This window comes from Sinocyclocheilus anshuiensis, unplaced genomic scaffold (assembly GCF_001515605.1).
Source record: "Sinocyclocheilus anshuiensis isolate Anshui unplaced genomic scaffold, SAMN03320099.WGS_v1.1 scaffold1561, whole genome shotgun sequence".
NCBI classification, from domain to species: domain Eukaryota; kingdom Metazoa; phylum Chordata; class Actinopteri; order Cypriniformes; family Cyprinidae; genus Sinocyclocheilus; species Sinocyclocheilus anshuiensis.
In genome coordinates this window covers 148,865-175,238 of record NW_015536630.1, presented here as the reverse complement: position 1 = coordinate 175,238, position 26,374 = coordinate 148,865, and the positions used below count along the sequence as shown (strand labels likewise).

The following is a 26,374-nucleotide window of genomic DNA, read 5'->3' as shown; positions in this document are numbered from 1 at the left end:
GTGTGTGGTGTGTGTGTGTGTGTGTGTGTGTGTGTGTGTGTGTGTGTGTGTGTGTGTGTGTGTGTACGTATATAAATATATATTACATATTAAAGATTTTTTATTTGAAAATTATATATATAAAATTCAACATAAATATGACATTTACTTTGGCTTGATCAACCATGTTTTGAGCAATCTTGGGCTCCAACTCAGCTGGTCTCCTGGATAGACTTTGCAATTGCTGTTCCATATCTTGGAAAAGTGTTGAGAGTTCCTGTTTTTGCTCTTTAATCTCCCTCCAGCTATCCGACAGCTCTTGAGAAATGGTCATCCTCTCCTCAATCTGAAGAATTCACAATATCAATCACTAGAGATGCACCGATACCGATACTGGTATCGGTATCGGGCCCGATACTGGTCTCCTGTACTCGTACTCGTTAAAATGCCCCGATACCAAACGCCGATACCACACAGCATGTGTTAAGCACCACATTCAAACAAAGAAACACCGACAACAGAACAACAGACAGCAGAAAGGAGTTAAGGATGTCTACTACGAAGTATATGTATGCAATTAATATAATGTTAAACATTCAGTATTAACGCCTGTATAGCTGATGTGCGCGAGTTGATAAACAAAGCACGCTGAGTGGATTGAGCGCGCGGCGGCGCAGATGCGCGAGCTTGTCGAGTGAATATATCTTTCATGAAGCTGGATGACAGCATGCCCAGGAGACTACAGGCTGTCATTGAGGCTAAGGGTTGCCCAACTAAGTATTGATAGTTGTGTAAATACCGTCATACTAACAGCTGTCTGAATAATTTTTGGTTGATTGTAATCTATTACATACCTTTCTATCAAAATTATCTAACATTATCAAGATGAATTTGTTCTGACACAGTTTAACTCTGAGTTCTTGTCATATTTTATTACCATTTTCTAAACGAATAGCGAATAAACTGTGATAATGTGAGAAATGTTGAAGGTGTCTGAATAAATTTTGGTTTGACTGTATCTATTTGATAAATGAAGTTAACCAACTAACATTATACATACCCTTTTGGTTTCTGTACCCAATATTTAAAAATTTTACAAATGTAATAAAAATATCGGTATCGGTACTCGGTATCGGCAAGTACCAAAAATAAAAGTATCGGTATCGGGCGAGTACTGGAAAAAGTGGTATCGGTGCATCCCTATCAATCACATTATTAGTAACTGTATAATTTCATATCCCATAGCAGTGTTAGTTGATTCTGTGTAATCAAACTCACCATCGTTTTGGTTTCCTGTATTTTGGCAGCTGTGGCTCTCACAGACTCATCAGATAAATCACACACTGAACAAACCAGGTCCAGATATGTGCTGGCCTGCTCCTGTAGAGCCCTAAAGTGCTTCACCTGTGGATAAGCAGTCAAAATGTAACTAAATATATTTAGGTTGTCTGGACAACTTTGAAACTGGTTTGTATTAGCATAGAATCATTCTGCAGCTCTGTCGCATCTACCTGTTTCAGAGCCTCTTGGAGGCCATAGGGAGTCTGCGCCTGCAGCTGGATCTCCTCTTTAACAGTGGACAGCCACGTCTGACACTGCTGCAGTGTGTCCTGATGGCTGACGTGCTTCTGGAGCTCACGGTCCAGACTCTGATACACCTGATGAGCCAAATGTTAACCATTAGACCGAAATAATAAGATGATATTTCTGATAATGAGATCCTTTATTAGCAGGAGTGCTCACACGCTGAGCTGTGCTGCAAATAGCCGAATAACTGTCTCTGGTTCCCTGCTGGTGTGCCTGGATCTGCTGACTGATCTTTGCCTGGACTTGCTGTGTGCAGCTACTTGCGAGACGCTCGCCTTTGTCCTTCAGGCTGGTCAAACGCTCCTCAAAACCAGCTATCTCCTCCATTATTGCCTGAGAAGAAACAGGTCAAATCACGTCAAATGATATAGAAAAATAATTGACAAAAATGAAGGTAAGAAAAGTCAGTAATTCCCCAAAACATATGTGCATATATATTTAAAAGTATAAAGATGTACAAACAGTGCAATATGCCAGGTGCTACAAAAGTAAACAGACTACGAAAATAAACATTTATGTGAATGCTACAAGGATTTTTGGTAGTTTTATTGATTGCAAGTTACTGTAAAGCTATTGTTCATGGGATATTTGGATGCTATAATAGCAATAATAACACACCTTGTGTCTGGCTAGTTGTTGTGTGGCTGTCTCTAGATTACCACTTTGCATGGAATCAGAGGTGACCAGCCTGCTAGACATCTGTAACAGCCATTTCTCTGCTTCTTGGAGTTCACTGTTATAGTCTTCATGTTCTCTCACGCTCTCCGTCAAACTCTGAAAGTGGACCTACAACAGAACAATATTAGATGAGCAATAATGCATGGAATCTAGGAAGCCGAGACCATTTTTGCATGACTGTACCTTGGCATCATTGCATAATTCTTGATAGTCAGCTTTCAGCTTGCTGATGTTCTCGCTGATAGATGGGTCACGGATTGTTTCAAGAAGTGCATCTCCCTTCTCTATAACTGATTTGACTGCTGACTCATGGGACTGGATGGTCTGCTGGATTGTCTAGAAAGGTACAAAGGAAACATTTGACATGACTCTGAAGATGGTTGCATTTGTCATCCTCATAACTAATTCAGTGCATGTATCTTCTATACTCACCAAAACATAAGTGTTTTGCTCACCTTGTATTTGGCTAGCTGAGCCTTCTTTTGGTAAAGTTCAGCTTTTGGCTCCACTGGAGTCGCCAGCAGTGATTTGGTCTCTGTAAGCCATTGTGTTTGAGTCTTGTATTTGTCCAGGAAGTCTTTGGAGAGCTGTATGGATTTCTCTGTGGCACTCAGCTCTGACCGCAGAGCTCTGATCAACGCCTCCAGCTGGGAGAGTCGGGTGTCGACTTCTTCCTTGAGCTGCTCTGCCTCAGGTTCCTCAAGGAAAGTCATGGCACGATCCGTCTTTTCACGCATGGTCTTCAGGAAGGTGTGACCCAGCTCCATGTCACCTTGCAGAGCCTGAGACATTAAATATAAAGTTTCTTAGGCACGTGAACTTTCAGAAGTCATTCTAATATGCTGATTTGGTGCTCAAGAAACATTTCTTATTATTATAAATGTTGAACGCAGTTGTGCTGATTAATATTTTTGTGGAAACCGTGATACAGTATTCTTTTTGCAGTATTCTTTGATGAATAGAAAGTCCACAAGTCCACTGCATTTATTTGAAATAGAAATCTTTTGTAACATTATAACTTTGTTATAATGACTATTTGTTATAGGCTTTACTGTCACTTTAATGCATCATTGATTAATTTAATGTGTCCTTGCTGAATAAAAGTATTAATGTTTTCCAAAAAAAAAAAATAACTCTTTAGTTAATAACCAAAGCTACCTCTAGTTTTTTCATCTTCTTCTCCATGGCGACACGATCAACCACATCAATGGTGGTGGTGGTCACACTGCTGAAGTTCTTTTGTGCTGTGCTCAACCAATCAGAGAAGGTGCCGACGACACTCTGGGATTCTTCAATGCAGGAAACTTCCTCCTTCAGTTGCTTAATGGTGTCCTACAAACACATTTAAAATAGTAAAATTTAGCATGATCCTTTGTGTTATATAGATATATGTGTTTTAATCCTATAATTTAATGTCATAATTGACTAAAAATGTCCCAGAAATTGACAAGACATCTTAGAAAGAAAAGAGTGCTTTATAAGTAAGTATTTCTAAATTCTAAAAATTAATTTTTATTCTGAAAATTGTACTCCTTTACAATTATAATATAATATAATATAATATAATATAATATAATATAACATAATATAATATAATATATAAATACAATGGTAGTTTATGGTATGTCCTGATTTAGGTTTGTGTGTTTAAAGTGTACCAGCAGGTGTAGCAGCAGGGCATGATAGCGTGACGTGAGTTGTGTAGCTGTAGTGCTGACTCTGCTGCTGATGGGCATCTCTTCTAAAACTTGTTGGGCCAGGACACTGAGACCCTCTATCTCCTCCTGATAAGCCAGCACCTCCTCATGCCAACCCTGAAGAGATATCACAAGAACATATCATACTCCATCCATACATATATTCTACAGGAACAGCTCTCTTTGCAAATAAAACAAAGACTGCTGGAGTATGTTAAACAAGAAAATGCTAATTCAGTTATTCTACTTCAAAAAATCTCATATTTAATTGGATGTGTTAATTGCTCTTTCTGCAGATTTGTGAAATTTACTAGCAATTTCATCAGTAAAAATGGATTCAAAGTAAATCCTACACTGTTTTTTCACTGTATGGTTCCTAGACTAACCGTCAGGAGCTGTAGCTGGGCCTCTTTTGTTGCTCTGTCAGAGCGGCGGCCTGAGCGTAATTGTCCTTTAGTTTCCATCCCTTTGAGCCAGTTATCCAACCGCTGGAACTTCTGCTCTATCTGCCGGAGTTTGGCCAGAGCGCTGTTGAGCTGAGATCTGGTGTCACCCAGCCGGGTCTGATACGAGCCCCACTCCTGCTGGACCGTCTCCAGACATCGGTCCTCTAACTGCGGGACGCCCCAGGGAATCACCTGCTCTCGGGTCACCAGCAGTGTGTTGAGCAGGGCTTGATCCTCTGTGCAATGCACCTGAAACTCCTGGAGACAGATAACAGAGTAATTTCTCTAATGCATATTTATATTAAAACCCCAAATAATCAAACTATTCAGCAGACATTACAAAAAAACTTCCATTATGAATATGGATGCACAGTATATCGGCAATTACATCGGTATTTGCCAATCTTGGCATTTAAGTGACTCTAAACCAGGGGCCCCGAGCAAACTTGATGTCTTAAATGTAATTATTTCAATATAATTTAAATATATAATTATTTAAATATAAAATATATTATTAATAACAATTCATTATTTAATAAAAATAAATAATAATAAAAATAACTGTTATTATTATTATTATTTTTATACATTAAAACAATCTAACTTAATTAAAAAAAACAGTATTCTCTTCTTCTGTCTGGTCACAAAAATATTAAACAATTATGCATCTTTCTAGCATATATTATAATGTTTTGATACATATTCTATATAAATATTCATATATTTACATATTTATTATGAGCATGCTATTTAAAAGCAACAGAAAAATCATTAAATAATATCATTTATAATGTCAGACATTATAATAATTACATATAAATAATTAGCTATTCGAATGAACCAAAATTTAAATAGACTATATCAGTGCATTAGTAATATTTACTGGTAAATACTGGTGTAAAAAAATCTCTCTCTCTCTATATACAGTACATACAGTATATAATAATACATCATTATTTAATGTCATTTCAAACAGTCAGAAAGTTGATATATCATATATTTTTGATAATATATTTGAATATACACGTTCTACTTATCTTAAGCATTTTATATTTGTTTATGATGTATTTAAATCATTCGCCAAATTATTATTATTATTATTTTTTTTTTTTAAATAATAACATTACAAATGTTGGATGACAGCATAAATACCAAGAAAAAGAAAAAGAACACGCAAAGGACACAAGTACAGCAAGTAATTAATACTTTAGGGTAACTTAAAAGAAACATACAAATAAACCCCGGCAGCAAATTACCACACAGAATAATGCATCATCAATTTATCATCGGGCATCATCGGGCTATACTACTCCAATAAGTGGTAGTAATTTCACCAGAGGCAGGTTTAATAACGTCAATGCTGGCTTTAGATTCGCACTCTTTGAGTTTCAGTGCAAGCAGTCTGCTAGGCCTGCCAAATTCTTTTTTCTAAATATAATATAACTAAATATAAAAAGCATTCGTAAAAATATCCTGCAAGATGTTTTAAAGTCAATAAGAGATAAAATGAAAAAAATAATGTGTCACAATAGGTACGTGAAGACGTCTTCTGACCTGTAGTTTGCGTAGCGTGTCCTCTAGAGTCTCGACGTCTCCCTCCAGCTGTGTGTAGCAGCTCAGTCTCTCCTGCTGCTGCTCCAGCCAGTCTTTAAACTCATGCAGGGCGCGCTGGTACTCCTGATGTGCCGAGACCAGCTCCTCCGCTTTGGCAACTGCACACTTTGGCAGAAAAATATGGCAGAGTCCATTAACACAAATATTCAGCATATTCTATAAGGTGACCAATGAGAGCGGTGCATTATACCTGGGCTTTATCTTTGACAATATTGTAACGCTCTTGCAAGTCCTGAATCTCTAGCTGGGTGACATAGTGCTCGGCCATGTTGGACCCCTTCATGGATATGACATCCAAGACGCTGCTGTGACTTAAAACATCCTCTAGGAGCAACTGAAATGAGAATGTTTGCATAGTATGTCAGGACTGACAACAACTAGAATGCAATTACTCGGAGACTCAAAGCATTGACAGTAACACCATACTTTGGCTTTGCCCAGGTTGGCGGTTTTGTCTCTCATCTCAGAGCACTGTTTGTCTGCAGAGTTTAAAGTCTCTTCCACAGTCTCCATCCAGCTCACAAACTGACGCACGTCCTCCTGGTAACTTGTCCACTGCGACAGAGCGCCCTCCAGCTGGCTGTTTAAACCCAAACACAACAGTAAGCAAATTCAACTTCAGCCAAGATCTCTCTTCTCATCAAGAACTGTTTTTGGCTGTATGGGATTCTAGAGTTGGCAATATAGGGCTAGATTTTCTGTTAGGAGTCTTTTGTTTTGAACTCAACAATTAATGAAAAGCTGTTATTAAAGCAATTATTATTTTAGATTTATCATTTATTTCAATAATGAATATAAAGCTGGTCTTACTATTAAGATCTTACTATTCATGTAAATATTTGAATAAATATATGTAATGAAATTTGTAATGTAATATATAATATTTATTTTAAATAGTTTTTTTAATAAAAAATATTTTAAATATAGAGCAGAATGAAAATATAATTATATATATTTAATAAACCTTTTTTGCCTTTTCTCTCAACTATAATATATATATAGACACACACCGTAATCACAGTATAAATGTACCATAATTTTGGTCGTATTGTTCACCCTTAGTGTAGATGCTTAATATGACTTGAATCAAAGTAGATATTTAAAGGGGTCATCCGATGCCCATTTTCCACAAGTTGATATGATTCTTTAGGGTTTTAATGAAAAGTCTGTAACATAGTTTGGTTAAAATTTCTCAATGGTAGTGTAAAAAACACCTTTTTTACCCTGTCAAAAACAGCTCTTTTTAAAAAACCTTATACTCACTTCTTCTAGGTGAAGCTGGATCACGAATGATTCGCGCGAACATAAACGCATTTATGTAGATCGGGGGAGCATTCCCTTCAGAAACAAACGTAATCCACTGCGTCTTCAGCGGCTCAGATGTCGGGAGTAAATGACGACGGCTATGTTCATTATTACATCCAACAACAGAACACCTCAATCGCTTAGAAGCCGTTCTTGTCTACACTTGCTCCGGCGGTGAAACAATGGCGGACTGATGACAGTTCACTCAGGGCGGGTCTAAGGTAAGACACCAGTCCAGTCTGTGCTGAAACGCTACTGTCAATCAAACTATCGTGGGAGGGGCCTGTTTTTGTGACGTCACACAGACAGGCATCTGAGATCGGCTCGATTTGAGAAAGGGGTAAAGATTTTAGTAAATTAAAAAAAAAGCACTGGGTGGATTTTTATCATTATATGGTGGTTGTGTACAGTTCAGTTCAAACAACTTGTAAAAGTTGTTGACCCCTTTAATATCTGTCTTCTCCAGACCAGATGTATCTCACATTAGGTCGCTGCACTGATATTAATAAGACCATACTGACCTCTTGCATTGAATAGAAGCCGACAACAGTCCATCCCATGAGTCCTTGAGGTCTTCGATTTGTTGTCGGACCAGCAGTACACCCTCAGCGGAGGTGTTTCTCTGGGCTGACTCTCCTCTCGTCAGCAGCATTTTCAGCTGTATCTCCTTCTCTTGGCGTGCCGTCAACAAAGCCTGGAAAACACAGATGCATTCATGTGAAAACCCTCATTACAAGTACACTACATACCAAGAGCCATGAAATTAAATGCAAAGTCGAATACTTCAGCTGAAATGTTCAGAATGGAGTACTAGTGTACTACTGAATACTAAAAGTAGTATGGGAAACAGTATGCAACATTCAACAATAAACATTTCAATAGTGTAGTATGTACAGTAGCATGCTACAGTACACTGATGTTGCATGACCTTCACTACATTTTATGTTCGATTCATGCGGCATCCAGTTATCGTTTTGGAAATAAATCAGGTTATTTATGGTGACATATACTCTTACCTCGAGTTTGATCATCCTGCTGTCCAGCACGTTCTTGTCTGCGGTGGGAGTGCAGTAGGTTTGCAGCATGTGACTGGTATCAGCCACCCAGTTCTGCAGCTCTTTCAGGCCCTGCGAGAACAGCTGGTGCTCGGACACGATGCGCTCGATTCTAGAGGCTTTTTCCTATTGGACAAGCACAACATAATCTGATGAATAATCACATCCCTGAGATAAAGTGACTCGAGAGAGTAACTGTGGATTCAGTACATAATCATAACATACAGTTTAGTAATTAATCATTCGGTAAGGGAAGCATCTTAATAGAAACAGTAAATGTGTTAAAAGGACATTTATTAATTCTGGAGGTCTAATCCATATGATTTTTTTCTGTGTTTATTAGTAGATACTAGGCCGTAAAAATGCCAACTTACACTGCTCTAAATACATCCTTTCTGTGCAACAAATGAAAAAATGAGAAGTGAAACTTAAATACAATATGAACGTAACATCAAAAAAACAAGTTAAATTACTCCATATAAAGTTTCCAGATTAAAAGTGTTCTCCACCCAAAACTGAAACACATGGACTGTGTCCGAAAGCAAAGGGACTTAACAAACAGTGTTTATATGAAAGCACACCTTAAGAAAAATGGTTTCACAATGTCATGTCTAATGATGTAGAAGAAATTCATAATTGTATTTCGCATATCAAAGAAAATACTTAATGACCATAATGCTTCTTTCTTAGTAGAAATTATATCAGAAATCAACCTAAATCAAATAAAAAAATAAACAAATAAAAAATTAAACTACGCAAATAACAATTAAACATTAAAAATGTAAACAAATAAAAATACAATTATTTAAATATAAAATGCTTTCAAATTAAACAATCAAACTAACTAAATAAATAAATAATTTAAATTTCTAAATGAGTTCTAAATGAACTGTTCCAATCAGACACCATTTGGTGATAGGACATTACAAAAAAAAATTAAAACTTCTAAACCAAAAATCATTTTAAATGAATAAATAAATGAAAAAATAAATAAAAGTAAAAAAAAAAAAAAAGATTAAAAAATACAAATAAATAAATAAATAAATCTAAATGTAGAAATTGATTTACTGTTCCAACAGACACCATTTGGTGACAGGACATTACAAAAAAAAATATTATTTCTTTTTAAAAATATTACATAAAAAATAAAAATAAATGAAAAAAATAAAACACCATTTGGTGTCAGGACATTACATAAACACTGGATTAGGACATATTTTGATGCCATTCCACCTTCATTTGCTGCCTAAGGTTTCGGACACAGCCCTATGTACACATACAGTTTGTCGACCCCTGCAGCATTAGGGACAGGTAGCCAGCAGGCAGACAGGTGGGACGTTACCTTGGTCAGGTTGCTTAAAGCTAGGTACTGAGCTGAGAGCTGCGAGACACAGTGCACAAAGCCCTTTCCGGCCGTGTGTCCGTCCCACAGCTGCTGGGCCTTCTCCCTCAACCTGTGCAGCTGAGACTCCTTAGAGGCTAATTCCTCTAGCAGAGACTGTGAAAGCACAGGCATGTTAGCACAGAGCAGCATGATTAATAAAGCAACATGGCAGCACATGAACAGGACAGACCGTGAGACTGGGGACAAGCCATGTTAATATGAGTATGACAGGAATGCAGATTAAAGCATGAATGCAGCTGTCTTATACATTTGATCACATGCACTGATCATTTTCTGCATGCATTTTGACATTAAAGTCAACATGAAACGCAATATGACCCTACTTACTTTTATAATGCCCTGTGTTGTTATTGTAACTAAAACTAAAATAGTAAAATATTAAACTTGTTTGCATTCATTGAAACAAAGCTGAAATAAAATAAAAATATTAGATGAAAAACTTAAATTAAAATGTTGCCTTGGCCATTAACTGCAATAAATAACAAAGTGCTAGATACTATTATTATAAAACCAAAACTAAATATTTTTAAATATAAAAAATACACAAAAATGACTAAAACTAGAAAATGTTTCATTAAAAATGAAAATATAAAAATAATTTAAAATATTAATAAATACCAGAATAGTATATAAATAATATTATTAAAATAGAACTGGCAAAAATCTTCATAATTTCATCATAATAAAATAACTTTTCATATTATGTAACCAAAGCCATGCAGGCTATTGCATAATTGTAATCAACAGCCAAAGTATACATTTTTCAATGAATTTCTAATTCCGCTGAGAAATTTGTCTCATTATGGAAATTAAATGCGCTGTGAATGCTATTTCATGTTCACCTTAAAGTGCCCCTATTATGGATTTTTGAAAATTACCTTTCATGCAGTGTGTAACACAGCTCTAAGTGAATGAAAACATCCTGCAAAGTTTTAAATCTGAAAGTGCACCATGTATAAAGTTATTGTCTCTCAAAAGAAAGAGTCGACTCTGAATCACTGAAACGAGTCGTTTTTAAAACGAATCCCAAGCCGTTTCATGTTGACCTCATCATGAAGCATTAGCATATTGCCCGCCCACTTGTTGGTCTTTTCGTGTTGGTCTGAATGAAAATGCAAATTCATTCTTTGCCACTAGGTGCCGCTTTTGGAGCGTAAAAATTGCGGTTTCCCCAGTAGCGCTGTACACAAAGCAGCACTGCGCTCACAAACACTGCTTTATCAGGCATTACAGACATGATGAAATGAAAATGAGATCAATCGGACCAATCACCGCAGATTAGCGTCACGCAAAGGAGAGGTTTGGAAAAATTAATCGTTGAGCGAATCGTTTGGGATTCGTTGAGCAAGTAAGGTAAAAAATAAATGCATATTATAAGACAATGAAAGTGTTTTTTGACCTTGCATGCATGTCAACCTGTTGTTGGGGACACCCAAAACCAAAATATGAACCTTTCATAACCCATAATAGGGGCACTTTAATATATTAAAATCAAAAATAATGTATAATACATAAAAAACAAACCCACTCTATAACTAAATAAATAAATACAATAAAAATAAACGTAACTGTATTTATATAAAATAAAAATATATCTCAAATAAATTGATTTCAATATTTAAAACATATCTATATCTATTCACAAAATCATATGAGCAAAATATTGACAAAAAACCTGTAAAGTTCATTAGAGCAGCGTAACTACTCCGATCAGCTAGAATGCTGCTTGTGAATGGCTCTTCTGCTAATGGCTGTGAGTAGAGCTGGTTTTGATTACGCTGTACTGCACCTGTAACCTGTGCAGCTCCTGCTTCTTGGCTGTGAGGTCATGCAGCCGACTGCTGCTCTCTTGAACGGCCTCCTCGGTTTCATTCAGCCAGTCCTGGAGCGGCTCTACGCTCGTTTCAAAGTCCCGCATCTGAGCCTGGAGATTCTGGAAGAAAAGAATCAATGACGGTACATTTAAAGAGAGAATGACTGATTATAGCTAGATCAGATGTTTTTTGGTCTACTGAGGTCTATGATATAAATGATTTACTTAAGTACACCTTGAGATTGCAAGTAATGTTCTAACCTTTCAAGAAATATCGAATAACATGAATACTAAATGCAACAAGATTTTTAGAACATTGCAGGTAGTTGTTATTGCATTACAGGCTTAAATCAAAAGAGTCTCGGATTCAACAGATGTGTGGATTTATCATCAAATGATGGTCAGACACCTGTAAGGCGGTTTGTCTCTGGTGCAGGTTCTTCATGAGTGTTTTCCAGTCTTCTCTGGCCGAGTTGATTTTGGCTCTGACTGACTCCACTCTGTCTTTGGCAGCGATGCTCATCAGTAGCTCTCCGCTGGCTGCCACTGTGTTCAGTTTGCCGTTGCCTTGCTCACGGTCACTCAGAAACTCCTGCAATAAGAAGAACTTACCCTCAGAATCGTAACTGAATTGAGTGGACAACAACAGTAAATCAATAAGATGTTACCTGAATCTTCTGCAGGCTGGACGATGCTTCAGCCAGGTTCTGAGGCACATCGAAACACTTGGCCGTATTGATTTTCGCATTGACCAGCCACTGCTGGAAGTCTCGAAAAGCGGCACGGAAGCGCTGCTCCAGGAGCTTCTCCTTTCCCTGACACTCTCGAGACGCCTGGAGACTGAGGCTACGGGGAGGAAGAGAGATGTTACAAACTACTGATGCAAACGAAGCGATCTGAACATTGATACCATGTAGTACTCAAATATGATTCTTCACAAACTTTCCATTCATTTCCAGTGCTGTTTGTGTTGAATCATTTGTGGCTTCCGCTCAATTATTTGAATGAGCTGCTGTTTTGTTGTATGCTGGACTATTATTACGGTAAATTTTCATTGATTTCAGATTTGCTGAAATGTTATGTGAAAAAACAAAACTGTTATTGGTGCTTTTAAATGTTCTCGGTCAGTCTGTCTCAGTACTATTTTTGTATGTTTTTATACCATAACTATTTTAATTATTCATTTTGAATTAGCTGTTATTTTTATATTTTCAGTTTTCATTTTAATTTTGGTTTAAGTTTTAGTAATTTTGCTATGTGCTTTTTGTAATTGTATTACATTTTTTTTATAATTTATATTAATCTTTTATTTATTTATTTTTTCAGTTTTAGGTTCAATAATTTTAGTATTTAAACAACTTCAGTTAGTGCAAAGGTAACATTTCTAATTTTCATTTTAAGATTTTTCATTAATAAACATTTGGATCTAATGTTTATATTATATTTATTTTAGTTAACAATAATAACACTAGTCTCTCTGTGTGCTTAGATGTTCTGCTAAAACTAGAACATACAGTAAAACCTGGAAGAGTTGCCTGGTCTTGAGCTCTCTTACCTGTTGTATTCTTTAATGAGGGCAGATACTCTCTCAGACTGAGCGCCCAGATCTCTGGAGAACCGGCACAAGTCATTCAGCTGACACTTCAAATTGTCCGACATGGGCTCAATGTTTAGCAGTGCTTCCAAGGCGTCCTGAGTCATAAAAACATTAAGTACAGTGACTTTAAAAGAACAGAAATTTTTTATTATTATTGCTTATAATTTGCTCTGTAGGCTTTACCTTTGCTGTCTGCCATCCCTGCACAGCCTCTTCACCGGAGCTCATTTCTTCCACCTGCTGCAGTTTGATGCGCCACTCCTGCAGCTTGCTGCTGAAGTCCTGCAGGTCCTGCTCCAGCTGCGCAGCTAGGCTGTTGAACTCCTGCTCCGAGCTGGCCATCTGAGACAGAACGCCCTCCAGACCAGAGCACATGTGTTTAGCACCGCGCTCCCACTGTTCCCAGGCCGAGAGCAGCCCGGCCTCCTCTCTCTCCAGAACCTCACAGCCCACCGTGGACGTGTGGTCGCGTGTGGCGGCACCGCAGCTCTGCACACGGGTCAAGCGCTCATGGCCTTGTTTCCTGGAGTCTAACAGCCCCTAAAATTTAATCACAAAGCTTTAAAGTCCACATGAAATCAAAATTAACTTCCGTAATAAATGTTTATGGTCTAATTTTGTGCACAACAAGATATCAGAGCACAGTATAGTTTAACATACCCTGACTTTAGAGAGTTTCCTCTGAACAGAAGCAGCGTCTCCAGACATGTCTGACCAGCGCTGAAGCTCTTCTTTAGCTGATGTGAGCCAGTCGTTCAGGTCACGCACCGACACCATATACTGCTCATGCTCTTTGACGATCTCCTCCATCTGTTGCACCTTATTCTGCAGAATAGGACATTACACAAAACATCAGAAATGTTGAAACTCAGAAAATTGTCCTTATTTAATAAAAAAAAAATGTTTCAGTTTTTTTTGTTAATGATTCGTTGATGTATATTATTGTTATTATTACTATTATTCAAAAGAAATGTTTTTTATAGTCATTTCATTAAAACTTAAATACTTTTTTTTTTTTTTGCTGATGTAACCAAGAAATCAATTAATTTCTTAAGCAATTATCTTGCTTATTTTCTCAATCCAATAAAATCTTGATGTGCATGTAATAAACTCTCAACCTACATTACTTTTCACTAAACATTTTTCTTCTCAGAGGTACATTACGGATGTTAAATCTGTTTCGTGTTGTTTTTAAGGCATTCAGTAGGCACTATTATCTAGAGTGAATTACCAGGAAGTGGTTTATGTATTGTATTGCATTGTATTGTATTGTATAAAATAAAATAAAACAAGACCCTGGTGTTAAATTTATATCAGTAATATAATAATATATAATAATGATTATCAACAAAGAAGTTTGAGATCAGGTTTAATAAAATATATGCCATATGCCATAATTGACAAGAATAGTAATTTCAAAATAAAATACTTCAAATTATGGACGTTAAATATGTTTCATGTTGTTTATAAGGCTTGACTAGAGTGACTTACAGCAAGTGGTTTGCCTTCTATATTTAAAATAAAATTACATATTTTTACCTTAATGACAGCTGTGATGTTGGTAAACTGGGTGTTGAACTCCGATTTCGGTCCCTCTGCGAATGCCTGGTCTCCCGTCTTCTCATACAGCTCTGTGGCTTTCTCATTCAGACGTGTCAGTGCTGACGAATGGACCTCCACATCGGCCTGAATGGCCCGCAGGCGCTCCAGTAGCGAAGCTTTCTCTTTCAGCCCGGGCTGCTGCGGCAGAGCCACCCCTGCCTCCTGCTCCACCATCTCCATCCACTGCTGCAGCTGAGCTTTACTCTCCAGGAAACTGCCCCATTGAGCCACGGTCCACTCCAGACGACTGCATCACACACAAACGATTATTACAGCATTCTGCCAAGTTACCCTGAGGCTTCATAAGAGGAGACAGGAACTCACCTGTGGCAGCTCATAGCGGTCATGAGGATATTGGCCCAGGAATCCTTCAGACTCTTGAGCTGAGAGCGGATCATTTCCTGTTTATCCCTACTGCAGTTCTTCAGCACCTGTTCTCCCTTCCCTACGGTCATGTTGAGCTTCACCTCCCCTTCACCCTTCATCAGCAAGATGTCCTGAAACAATATCATCAAAATGTCAATGCTCATATAATTTCAGAATAAATTTGTACTCAAAAATCATTAAAAAAAAATGCGTGCATTATTAATTAAAAAACTAGTAATCTCAAAATTAAATTAAAAAAATGGCCTGGCTATTATATTTGTATCAATAACATATTAATATGTAATATCATTAATATATAATATAATAATGATGACAGACAAAAAGTTCATGTTTAATAAAATATATGGCCTATGCCATAATTGACAAGACCAGATCTCAAAACACAACATATAAAATTCATGCCATTTTAATGGACAATACTGGTAATCTCAAAATAAAAAATAAAACAAAATAAAATAAAATGAAAATAAAATTTTAAAGGCTTGGTATTATATTATATTATATTATTAATATATAATAATGATTGATGAAGAGTTTGCGTTTAGGTTTAATTAATTGCATTAGAGTCCACTGATAAGGCTGCCTCCTTAACGCACACCTAAAATTTGAATGCAACGTTTTTGCATTCGAATGTGGATTTTTATTTTAAATTCGACGAATATTCGAAATTTGAATTTTTTTTAGACAGCCCTATTAGAGTGTGAGAAGTAATATTTGAAGTATGAGGAATTTCAACAAAAACATTCACCTAGCAAGTACTATTACAATTAAAAATCCCATAATAAAAAAAGAAAATCTCTGAATATTCATTTGGGTGGCATGACTGTGTTTTCTGACCTGAACCAGCCCCAGTCTCTTCTCCAGAGTCTCTTTATTGCCGCTGGTGCTGTTGAGTGAATTGAGGCGCTCCTGTACGCCACTGAGCCATCCCCAGGTGCTCTGCAGCGTCTCCTCAAAGTTCTGCTGCTCCTGCAGGCTGAGCTGACATATGCGCAGTCTCTCCCTCGCCGCCTTGAGAAGCGCCTGATGCTGCAGCTGCAGCTGCGCAGACGCTCGAAGCTCCGCCCCACTGCCATGACCCCCCTCACTCAGAGACTGAGCTTCTTGGCACAGACTCTCAAACGAGTCCCTGCAGGATAAGAGATTGGAAAATTATTTGTATTTTAATTTATTACAGTTACTTACATATTATATGAAAACATCACACAAAATACTGTGAGTGAATGCTATAAAATTGTCAATAGCAGATCTGTATATATATATGTATGAGTCTCACAAAAACCAGGTCACATGTCCAGGTCACATTTCCCAAAAATAATGTTTAAGTATAATGAAAACATTATTTCACAATGCAATAAATGAATAAACAAACAAACAAAAAAACTTAGTAATAAAATAGTAATATTATTAATATAATATTTGTAGTATGAGGAATTTGAACATGCTTCCTTGCAAGCACTATTACAATTAAAAAACCCAAAATAAAAAAAATTAATAAAATAAAAACACATATTTTGCATAAGGTCATTTTAAAAATGTAATGTAAAATACATGCATTAATAATAACACATTATTTATTTATTTTAATTATTTATAAATATAATGCAATATACATGCATTAATAATGAAACATTTTTTATTAATTATTTATAAATAGAATTTCCAAAATTACAAAATGTATTAGTAAATACAATAATAAAATATTTAATAATCATTTATTTAACAATAAAATACAAATATTTTGCATAATAATTTTCTTATTGATTTAAATATATGTTAAATGCAAAATGGATGGATTTAAATAATACATACATACATGTTAATAATAACAAATTATTTATTAATTACAAAACATTTATAAAACAAATATAATTTCTGAAATATCAATATTTTTAAATAAATTAAATATTCATTTATTTTTTATTTTGTGGGGGAGGGGATTATTTAGGATAGTTTAGAATATATTTTCCAAACGAGTATACGAGGTTAAAAAATGTAATGTTATACTGGTGCAAAAAACAGTGGGCCGTTTATTTACCTACTGAGGGTGCACAAATAGGACAAAAGATTGCTATTTATCAGTTTAACATATTCTAACCTCTCTTTAAGCACTTCATGTTGGAATTCTTCCACGCGCTCCAGCGTCACTCTCTCCTGATCGTGTCTCCCCTCAGGCAGCTCGGTGCTCATCCTCACATCCATGCGCTCCAGCCAGCGGGTCAACCTCTGCAGACGGCTCTCAAAGCTAGAAAGACACAGCACAGATTTCAATTCACAGCGCTCGGTGACAAATAACCCCCTGCCAACTTGAGAGCAGAGTGTAGGTCCTCTCTTCCACAGCAAAGCCGTTTATCCCCAGGAATTGTTTCAAACAATCTGCCGCTCTAATATTTAACCCAGCAAGCAGCAGTGTGACGCCGCTGTTAAGTTCTCACCCGCTGAGCAGACTGGCGCTCTCTTCCAGGTTCTGCTGGTTCTGTTTACACTGCTCCACGTAACTGTCCCAGTCCTGCTGGATGGAGGAGAGGTTCTGCTGGACTTGGCCAGCGCTGGCTTTGGGGAGGTGCAGAAGAAGCTTCTCACCCTCCGTACACACCAGCGTTAGATGGCTGTCTCCATCATCCACCCGCTCCAGAGCTCCCTGCATTACAATGAGTTTAAGTGTTAAAAGTGACACATGCATAACATGTCAGACATTGTTTGTACTATAGATAAAACATGCCAAAAAACAGCAAAGGAGATGACATACAGTACACTACCATTCAAAAGTTCTTTTGTTAAAAAAAGTATTACTTTTATTCTGTAAGGATGCATTAAATTGATCTAAAGTGACAAGTAAAGACATTTAAAATGTTACAAAAATTATATTTCAAATAATGCTGTTCTTCTGAGCTTTCTATTCATTAAACAACCCTGAATAAATGTATCAATGTTTACGTTTAATGTTTAATGTATCCACAAAAATACGAAGCAGGACAACTGTTTTCAACATTAATTAATAATAAGAAGAAATATTTGTTGAGCTACAAATCAGCATATTAGAGTGATTTCTGATGGATCATGTGAATGGAGTAATGATGCTGAAAATTCAGGTTTGCATCATAGGAATAAATTACATTTTTAAATATATTCAAATAGAAAACTGTTATTTTAAATTGTAATAATATTTGACATTACTTCCAAATAACTTCAATTTTTTCCTAACCAGTCACAAACATTAAGTGTTAGTTTAAGGCATTTTACCTGATGCTTGGTATCTGTTTTTAGGTATGCCCATAACGCACTTAATTATTATTTTGGTGTTTTACATAGCATTTCCCTTTCAGTTTGGATGAGGTGTCATAAAAGATGAAATACCATCAATTTCTGCAGTTTGCGTCCCACCACGCTCATGTCACCAGAATGATCGGCACATTCTCTTACAATGTCTTTCTGTCCAGAGAGCCATGTATGAAACTCCTTCACAAGATCTGAGAAGAGAAGACAAAGTGGACAGTAAGTAAACAATCTTTCCACAATGTCTGTCCTTGAATCAGTAGGGAAGATCATTGTTTAATCAGGAATACAGTGATTCTCACCATTGAAGTGCTGCTGGAGGCCATGCTGCATGGAGCCAAGCTTCTTAACACAGAGCTGATTGACCGTTTCATATTTCTTGATGAGGTCGGTCAGAGAGGAACCTAGACCGGCAAGTTCCTCGGATGGGTATTTTCTGCAAAGCGTGTTCAGGCTTTCCCGGGCTGAGTCAATGCTCGTCTGCTGGTTCTGAAGCTCCTTTTGGATTTCCTATGAATTGTATGCATGATTTTTTTCCTTTAAAGTCCATTTATAATGTTAGTCAAGGTTTCTTGTATCAAAACAGTCATAATTTAGTGTTATCTGACTGTTTTTCACCCTCTCTCTGATCCCTAGAGCTTCTATAAAACTTCTATATGTGCAGTAAATGTCCTCGGTTATGATTGATTAATTGTGATATGCCTCAATTTACTCATTTCTTTAAAAGTCCTTTTCCAAAACCTTCACCCTCCCTGTTCCTCTCTGGTGGAATGAGCAGCCAACATCCACCCGAACTGCTAAAATTTCAATTTTCATTTTTCAGCTTTCTAATAAACATGGCACTGTATACAACAAATATTGCTGGCTCTACGATGAACAGCTTATGCTCTTCTATTGTAAGTCGCTCTGGATAAAAACGTCTGCTGAATGCATAAATGTAAATATGTTTCCTTCAAAATGGAAAAAAAACACACTTTCTGTACCTTCACTCTGCAGATTTCTTCAGGAGCTGTTCCACATGGTGAATCCACCAAAGATCTCTCAACGTTCTTCAACCACTCGGACATCTGGCTGAGAAAACCTTCCAGCTGCTTCTTCTGAGAGCAGAAATCTTGGAGGTTGCTCTTGGCTTGGTCACATAACTCTTCAATGCTACTAATTTTCCTTCTGAGGTCCGTCTCCATGACCTGGAAGATGGCGAACAGGTGATGAAACCAGTTATCAAATCAATGAGCTGGAGAACAAATGGAGATCAGTCTTACCTGCAGTTTAGCAGGAGCATCTTGGCCACCGCAGAGTTGTTTCAGCTCTGAAACTTTCTCTTGTAAAGCATCAATCTTCTTTTCTTTCAGGCCAACATCCACCTAGACAGAAAAATGAATAAAAAAAAATTACACAACTGTTGCTCTGGTTTTATGAACGTGTTTAATAACACAGCTTGGAACATGCCTTGACTTCAGAGAGTTTGTTTGCAGTTTTCTGGCTATCATTGAAGTTATTGAGTCCATCTGTCAGATCCATAACCGAGCTGTTGGACCAGCTTTCGATTTCTCCACTGATATCGTAGATTTCCACCCACAGAGCAGAGCTCCTCTTGAGACTTTCGAGATTGTCCTCGATTTTTTCTGAAACCTGTGTGGATATGAAGAATAATGGCTCTGTTATATGAGGGGTTTTTTTTTATTATTGAAGACTCAATAATTGGCCTTTGGACAAACTCACATCTAGCCACTGGTCCACTGTGGCATCTATTTCTGTCTTCTGGGTTTCGCAATCAGGGATCTTGTTTAATTCACTTAAAAGCTTCTTTCCTTTCCTTGAAAATCGCTCTAGTACATCCTGGTTACTGGCCATCTCTGCATTAACAGCTTCATGCTACAGAAAGGAAGACCATTTAAGACCCACATTTAAGTTTATCATGGATAGTAGAAGTTAGTAACTCTATTAACTGGTATTTCAAAATAGATTGTCAAGTTTTACCTTCAACAGGGATCTTCGCGTGTCCTCTTGGTCTTTTAGGACAGCTTTAATGTTGGCTATAGCATCAGCACTCTCCAATATTGTGTTTATTGAAGACTTTAAGCTTTGGTAGTCCTTCATGAGCTCTACCAAAGCGCTGCTCTGCTCTTGCCTGGGACAAAAACACACAGCAATGTCAGTTAGACACTAAAAATCTGCACTTCTGCATAACTAAAATATGGAAAATTAACTTTGATACCCTCAGGAAGTGATGCTCAAACTTTTAGACCAAGTTGCAAACCATGATTGATCAAATCAGACCATTGAAGAGCCACAAAGTCAACATGTAGCCACTAAAGACTTATGCTTTTAATTAAACATTAAATGCAATTGTTTGTTCTCCATAAAGGTCCATAATATTGTTACTGCATTATTGAATAAATAAGTCTAAAAACTAAATAAATGTTTAATTTAATTTAATTTAATTTAATTTAATTTAATTTAATTTGATTTGGAAAAATTAAAAAGGGACCACTCATGTCCCACAATGTCACCATGTAACCACTAAAGATTTGAATATAAGAAAAAAGATTTAAATTAATTAAATTATATTAAATAAAATTAAAAAAAAACATAACATGGCTAAAATGGCAATTTTAAATAATTAAATTAAAATAAATAAATAAATGGCTAGAAGAAAAATATGGCTAAAAAGGACAATTGTCTGCTACCAACAAAGATGAAATCTAATATCCAAAATAGGGGGGACCAAATGTAAAAGTTATAATCTTAGTTAATAATTCTCCATTGACATATTGATCAACCATTAATATGAATACTGTGTATGCAAGAACATTTTCTTACACTTAAAAGTTATTTATATTTTTAATCATCTCACTATAAAGTGGAACAAACACAGTATAAGAGCCTGTTACTGGCGGCTCACCTTTCAGTAATGAGTTTCTTGGTGTCTTCCCAGGAGGTCTGAAGGAGGTTAATTTCCCTTAGTACTTCACCACCCAGCTCAGCGTCTCTCTGAGCCAGCTGTTGACCTTTGTCCCTGAGCCACTGCTCCTCGTGCTGGTGTGACTGCAGCTCATCTTCCAGCTGATTGAAGAACCGAAGCCTAAAAACATCACAAATTCAATAAGCAGCCCAACAGATATGAAATAGAAACAGCCCTGTTGAAAAGAGTAATCCATACCTCTGCTGTAGAGTAAGCACATTGGGCTCTTTCAGGCCCTGTTTATCTGCCTTCTCCTCAATATCCTCTACCGTTTTGAGCAGCTGCTCTTTACGCTGTCTGAACGAGCTCCAAAGAGCACCGAGAGCCTCAGCTTCGCTTTGTTTGGAGCCCAGTAGGTTCCTCACAGCATCCAGCGCCACGCTCAAGGAGTCGGCCAATGAGCGGCACGAGGATCGAGTGTCCTTTCCATTCATCAGGTGGAGCTGAGCCTTACAGAGGCTGCCGTCCAGATTCACAGCAAGTGTTTCAAGGCGACTAATATCAGGAACGATAGCTTCGAGGTCTTTCTGTAGCTCGTCCACCCGGCTTTTATCCCAACTCCCAGCGCTCTCCACGGTCTGTCTGAGGCCCTGAAGGACGCCGGCCGCCACACTATGGGTGTGTAAGAAGGCCTCTAGCTTCTCCAGACTCTCGCCTCGTAGTTCAACCAGCTGATGTGCTTCCATGTATGGCTGCAAGGAGCTCTCCCACTTTCCCTGAAGCTGTTGAACCTCAGCTGGCTCACAAACATCACACAAGGTCTTAGTTTGCTGCTGAAGACTCTGTCTTAGAACACTTTGCTTCAGCAGATCATCTCTCCTCTCCTGGTGAGAAAGATTATAAAACAATACTGCCTTGTAAAATGGCCAATTTCTCTTCGTGCAGATAGGTAATATACTCTGTTCTTCTCATTTTATATTTACTATGGTTCTCAATTTAACACATTAAACAATATGTTACTTTGCCAGGTTCAGCTATTCAAAAGTAAAACTAAATATGACGTTTAAGTTAAATTTTTTGTAAAAACCTGAAGACTAAATTTGGATTAACTTGGTTAAACACCTTTTTAAAAGTATCAACAGAATAAAACAAGTTCTTCAAATTGGTAGATGTCCTTTCTCTGGCACAGTAACCAAAATTCTCGAATTTCTCATCAAATATTCATAAATGCAATAATTTTCAAAACATCCAGACAACTGTATTAAAACATTTAATTTGATTGACATTCACAATATTTACATAAAACTACCTTTTAAAAGTTTGGGGTTTGTAAGTTTTTTGTGTTTTTGAAAGAAATCTATTAGGGATGCACGATATTGGATTTTTGCCGATATCCGATATGCCGATATTTTTCAACTCATTTTGGTCGATAGCCGATACCGATATATTTCCTTTTGTTTGGAAACAACACCAAGTCTCTCCTGTGTGGAAATCAAAGTGAAACAAATTACTTTTAATTTTGGTTAGTTTTTAACAAGAATTTATTTGTTAGAATTAAATAAACAATAATTAAGTTCTTTTAACTATAAATAAACTATATATCAATCGCTGCATTTTTTTTCAGAAAGATGCAGTAGTAACCTTAACATTTTATTTTAAGATTTAACATTTGTAGATGGTCTAAAGCAAAAGAGTTGTAAAAATTCTGAAAATCTTTTAGAGCTCATAATTTGTTTAAAAAGATATTACACATTGATGAATAAATCAGTATATATACAATTATTTAATTTACAAGTGTTATGTTTGCTGAGGAATGAGATTGGTCCACTGGTTAGGTTTTGCTGTCCCATAGCGCAAAGTCACATGACTTTTCTGATGCGCATGGAGGAATTTACTTGGCAAATGCGTTTCCATCTCCTTTTATTCGCATTAACCCTTTTTCGCACAAGTCAAAAACCACCTCAAGCGAGCGTAAAAACATTTCTACGAATTAAGGGATTTTTATTAGAATTTCCATTCCCATTATTCGCATTAACCCTTTTTCGCACAAGTCAAAAACCACCTCAAGCAAGCGTAAAAACTTTTTTTGCGAATTAAGGGATTTTTATTCGAAATTTGCCGTTTCCATCACTAGTTTCTGATGCGATACTTCAAAATGTGCATAAAAACAGGGTGATGGAAACATAGCTACAGTCTAAACGTTATTTGTGTTTTTTACTTTTATTATAGTTTCTACATTTTATTAGAAGTAGGCCAACAGCGCCCCCTACGGAATTAAAACTCCTTACGGAACGGGCTTTGGGACCCGGGGGAGGCTGACGCTGCTGCCATTGCACGTGCTATATTACTGTTTACTCTATCATACACCGAACGCGTCATTCTGTACGTGCATTCTCAGTTTAAATGCAGCGATCTAAATCAGTGAATCTAATCATCTTTCAGGCAAAACTTTGCGTCAAGAATGAGCCACATGCTGACGTGATCTAATCTCTAGCACACCCTGAGCAGATGCGAGTTAATGTATTCCTCTTATTGGCAAGACATATTGGCATAATTTTTCATATTGGGCCAATGCCGATATTTACATTTTGCCATTATCGGCCAATTCCGATATCGGTCCGATAATATCGTGCATCCCTAAAATCTATTATTCTCATCAAGGCTGCAATTATTTGATCAAAACTACAGTAAAAGCAGTGATACTGTGAAAAAAATATAATAAATTAAAATCACTTTTTTGTTTTCTATTTGAATATATTTTAAAATGTAATTTATTCCTGTGATGGCAAAGCTGAATTTTCAGCAGCTACTATGCAATTGCAACATAAACAAAAACATTTCTCTAATTATCACTTTTTAGTTTCAACATACCAGTTACATACCACATACTGAATGGAGGCTCTCATAATGGAACATACCTTGATATCACTGGTGGAAGGTTGAAGATCAGTGATATCAACGTGAGAAAACGAATGTAAAGATGAGAGGAAAGACTCTCCCCATTTGAAGAACTTCTGCAGGGCTTGATCAAACTGCTCCACCTGAGAAAGGTGCTCCTGAAGCACTTGGATTCTGTGATGAAGAGTTTGATGAACAGTACTATGTTAGACATACTCAGTTTTTTTAATGCAAAGTTTATCACTCACTCCACCCAGACCATTTATGAAATTTAAGCCACAAACATACATAACTGCATTAACATACTGATCCACCCTCATGAACAACAGCCTGATTTATTCCAGCACATGGAGGTTGGATAATCATAACAGAGGCCATTTATTTATAAGAGTATCAAAAGTACAATAGAAAAAAACAGCTGTCAGAGAAAGGTTGGAAAATAGTCATCCAAAGCTTAATTACAACTATTTTTGATGCAAGAAACCTAAAGATGGCCTCTTTAAACAAATGCAGCTTATGCTTAATATGACTGACCTTTGAGGTATAGCTGTGGTCTGACACTTCCATCTTTTCTCAAGCTGTTCATGGTCTTCTTTGAGTGTTTTCACACGTTCATCTGATGCAGTGGTGTAAAGAGTTGGTGTTTGGGCCACCAGCTTGTTGTAAACTGACTCCAGAGACTGAAGTTCACTCTGTAGGTGCTTTAAAAGAAGTTTAAGAAGCAATATGAAATTGAAATATTTCACTTCTAATATTAAATGTCCCTGCCATTTTCTAAAGAAAAAAAACTCATTAACTTTTCATCACAAATAGTTTTGAAATAGCTTTGCTTTTAAAATGACGAGATGAACAATAGCATTAACCATTATTATAGGTCGACTTTTCACAATTCACTTAAATCCCAATGGATAAAACCAAGCCTGCCATTCATTATTTCCAGCTAAATATTCTGTTTCACACAGAAATGTGTCACATTATAGAAGTAAAATACATTGTGAATGTTGTTTCATGCTTTATTTCATTTATTACTTTCAGTTCCAGCAGTTCTCCATCCAGCTTTAGTTTGTCAACCGGGAGGAACTGAGAGTCAGGGCTGGTTATGGATTCACATCTCTCCAGGCATGACTGCAGGGCAGACCAATCCTTTTCATACCTGAAATAGACAAAATAATCAAGAGATTTAAATAAATATCTCTTACAAAATAATATCTCTTCTTCATAATTTGATGTTAGATACCAACAGAGACAGCAAACATACTTTTGCCAGTGTGACAGAAGGCTCTCCATTTGGTTCTGTTTTTCCTTGGCCTGTTTTAAACCCTGCTCGTAACTTTGCTGCAGGGCCGCCACGGCTCTCTCGGCCTTCTCTCTATCACTGAGCCTGCGGGCGCCAGCAGACAGGGACAGCAGGGTGGCCTTCAGCTTTTCCAGGGACTGGAACATATCCTGAAAACCAAACCAATCACTTATTCAGGCTGAACTGGTGCAAATAAATGAGAAATGATCATGCAGTGATCATACCATGTGACTCTGTAGAGTTTTGTAGGTCTCGGATGAAGACACGCAGGAGGTGACAGGGCTGTCAAGTTTCTTCTGGATATCTTCAACCTCTGATTGTACCTTTTAAAAGAACGCAATGTCATTAGACAACATAAGACTTCAGTAAGACTGCAGTAAACGGCATGTTCAAACGTACCTGTTGAAGGTTGGCATTGAACTTCGTCTGGTGGGAGGAGCTTTCTTCCAACTGTCCATTCAGATGTTCCACACTCTCCTTAAGCTCCTCCCAGTATCTGCCAATCTGTGTGAGACGGGCTTTGATTCGTGCAGATTCGCCAGACGACACAAACTGGACCAGCGCTTGAGATTTCTCCTCCAAGTTGGACAGGACCTGTGACCTCTCCTGCAGACCTTCTCTGATTGTCTGCCCACCAGAATATAAGAGACGAAATGCTGCAATGTTAGCGGGAGTTTATATAGAAAATTGCATTTTATTGAAATGTGACCCTGGACCACAAAACCAGTCATAAGGGTCATTTTTTGAAATTGAGATTTATACATCATCTGAATAAATAAGCTTTCATAATAAGCTTTCCATTGATGTATGGTTTGTTAGGATAGGACAATATT

The 26,374-nt window shown here is 37.0% G+C and overlaps 1 protein-coding gene across 1 annotated transcript in view; it reads right to left on the bottom strand.

The window, feature by feature from the left end:
• The window catches only part of LOC107653911 (nesprin-1-like), a 120,523-nt gene that overhangs the window by 45,400 nt on the left and 48,749 nt on the right, over window positions 1-26,374 (bottom strand). The window contains exons 37-78 of the mRNA XM_016440777.1: window positions 25,941-26,168; window positions 25,766-25,864; window positions 25,503-25,690; window positions 25,274-25,397; window positions 24,779-24,945; window positions 24,265-24,418; window positions 21,605-22,230; window positions 21,347-21,526; window positions 20,422-20,572; window positions 20,164-20,316; window positions 19,891-20,073; window positions 19,704-19,805; window positions 19,425-19,628; window positions 18,744-18,951; window positions 18,523-18,635; window positions 17,601-17,806; window positions 17,264-17,410; window positions 16,003-16,294; window positions 15,103-15,275; window positions 14,716-15,025; window positions 13,837-14,001; window positions 13,360-13,716; window positions 13,135-13,271; window positions 12,248-12,425; window positions 11,989-12,171; window positions 11,556-11,699; window positions 9,704-9,859; window positions 8,323-8,487; window positions 7,828-8,000; window positions 6,428-6,581; window positions 6,192-6,335; window positions 5,942-6,106; window positions 4,328-4,645; window positions 3,903-4,058; window positions 3,403-3,576; window positions 2,700-3,026; window positions 2,428-2,580; window positions 2,185-2,352; window positions 1,723-1,899; window positions 1,491-1,637; window positions 1,258-1,383; window positions 149-325 (exon numbers count right to left, since the gene is read on the bottom strand). Of these exons, the coding sequence (XP_016296263.1) occupies window positions 149-325; window positions 1,258-1,383; window positions 1,491-1,637; window positions 1,723-1,899; window positions 2,185-2,352; window positions 2,428-2,580; window positions 2,700-3,026; window positions 3,403-3,576; window positions 3,903-4,058; window positions 4,328-4,645; window positions 5,942-6,106; window positions 6,192-6,335; window positions 6,428-6,581; window positions 7,828-8,000; window positions 8,323-8,487; window positions 9,704-9,859; window positions 11,556-11,699; window positions 11,989-12,171; window positions 12,248-12,425; window positions 13,135-13,271; window positions 13,360-13,716; window positions 13,837-14,001; window positions 14,716-15,025; window positions 15,103-15,275; window positions 16,003-16,294; window positions 17,264-17,410; window positions 17,601-17,806; window positions 18,523-18,635; window positions 18,744-18,951; window positions 19,425-19,628; window positions 19,704-19,805; window positions 19,891-20,073; window positions 20,164-20,316; window positions 20,422-20,572; window positions 21,347-21,526; window positions 21,605-22,230; window positions 24,265-24,418; window positions 24,779-24,945; window positions 25,274-25,397; window positions 25,503-25,690; window positions 25,766-25,864; window positions 25,941-26,168 (8,052 nt within the window). The remainder of the gene's footprint in view (window positions 1-148; window positions 326-1,257; window positions 1,384-1,490; window positions 1,638-1,722; window positions 1,900-2,184; window positions 2,353-2,427; window positions 2,581-2,699; window positions 3,027-3,402; window positions 3,577-3,902; window positions 4,059-4,327; window positions 4,646-5,941; window positions 6,107-6,191; window positions 6,336-6,427; window positions 6,582-7,827; window positions 8,001-8,322; window positions 8,488-9,703; window positions 9,860-11,555; window positions 11,700-11,988; window positions 12,172-12,247; window positions 12,426-13,134; window positions 13,272-13,359; window positions 13,717-13,836; window positions 14,002-14,715; window positions 15,026-15,102; window positions 15,276-16,002; window positions 16,295-17,263; window positions 17,411-17,600; window positions 17,807-18,522; window positions 18,636-18,743; window positions 18,952-19,424; window positions 19,629-19,703; window positions 19,806-19,890; window positions 20,074-20,163; window positions 20,317-20,421; window positions 20,573-21,346; window positions 21,527-21,604; window positions 22,231-24,264; window positions 24,419-24,778; window positions 24,946-25,273; window positions 25,398-25,502; window positions 25,691-25,765; window positions 25,865-25,940; window positions 26,169-26,374) is intronic.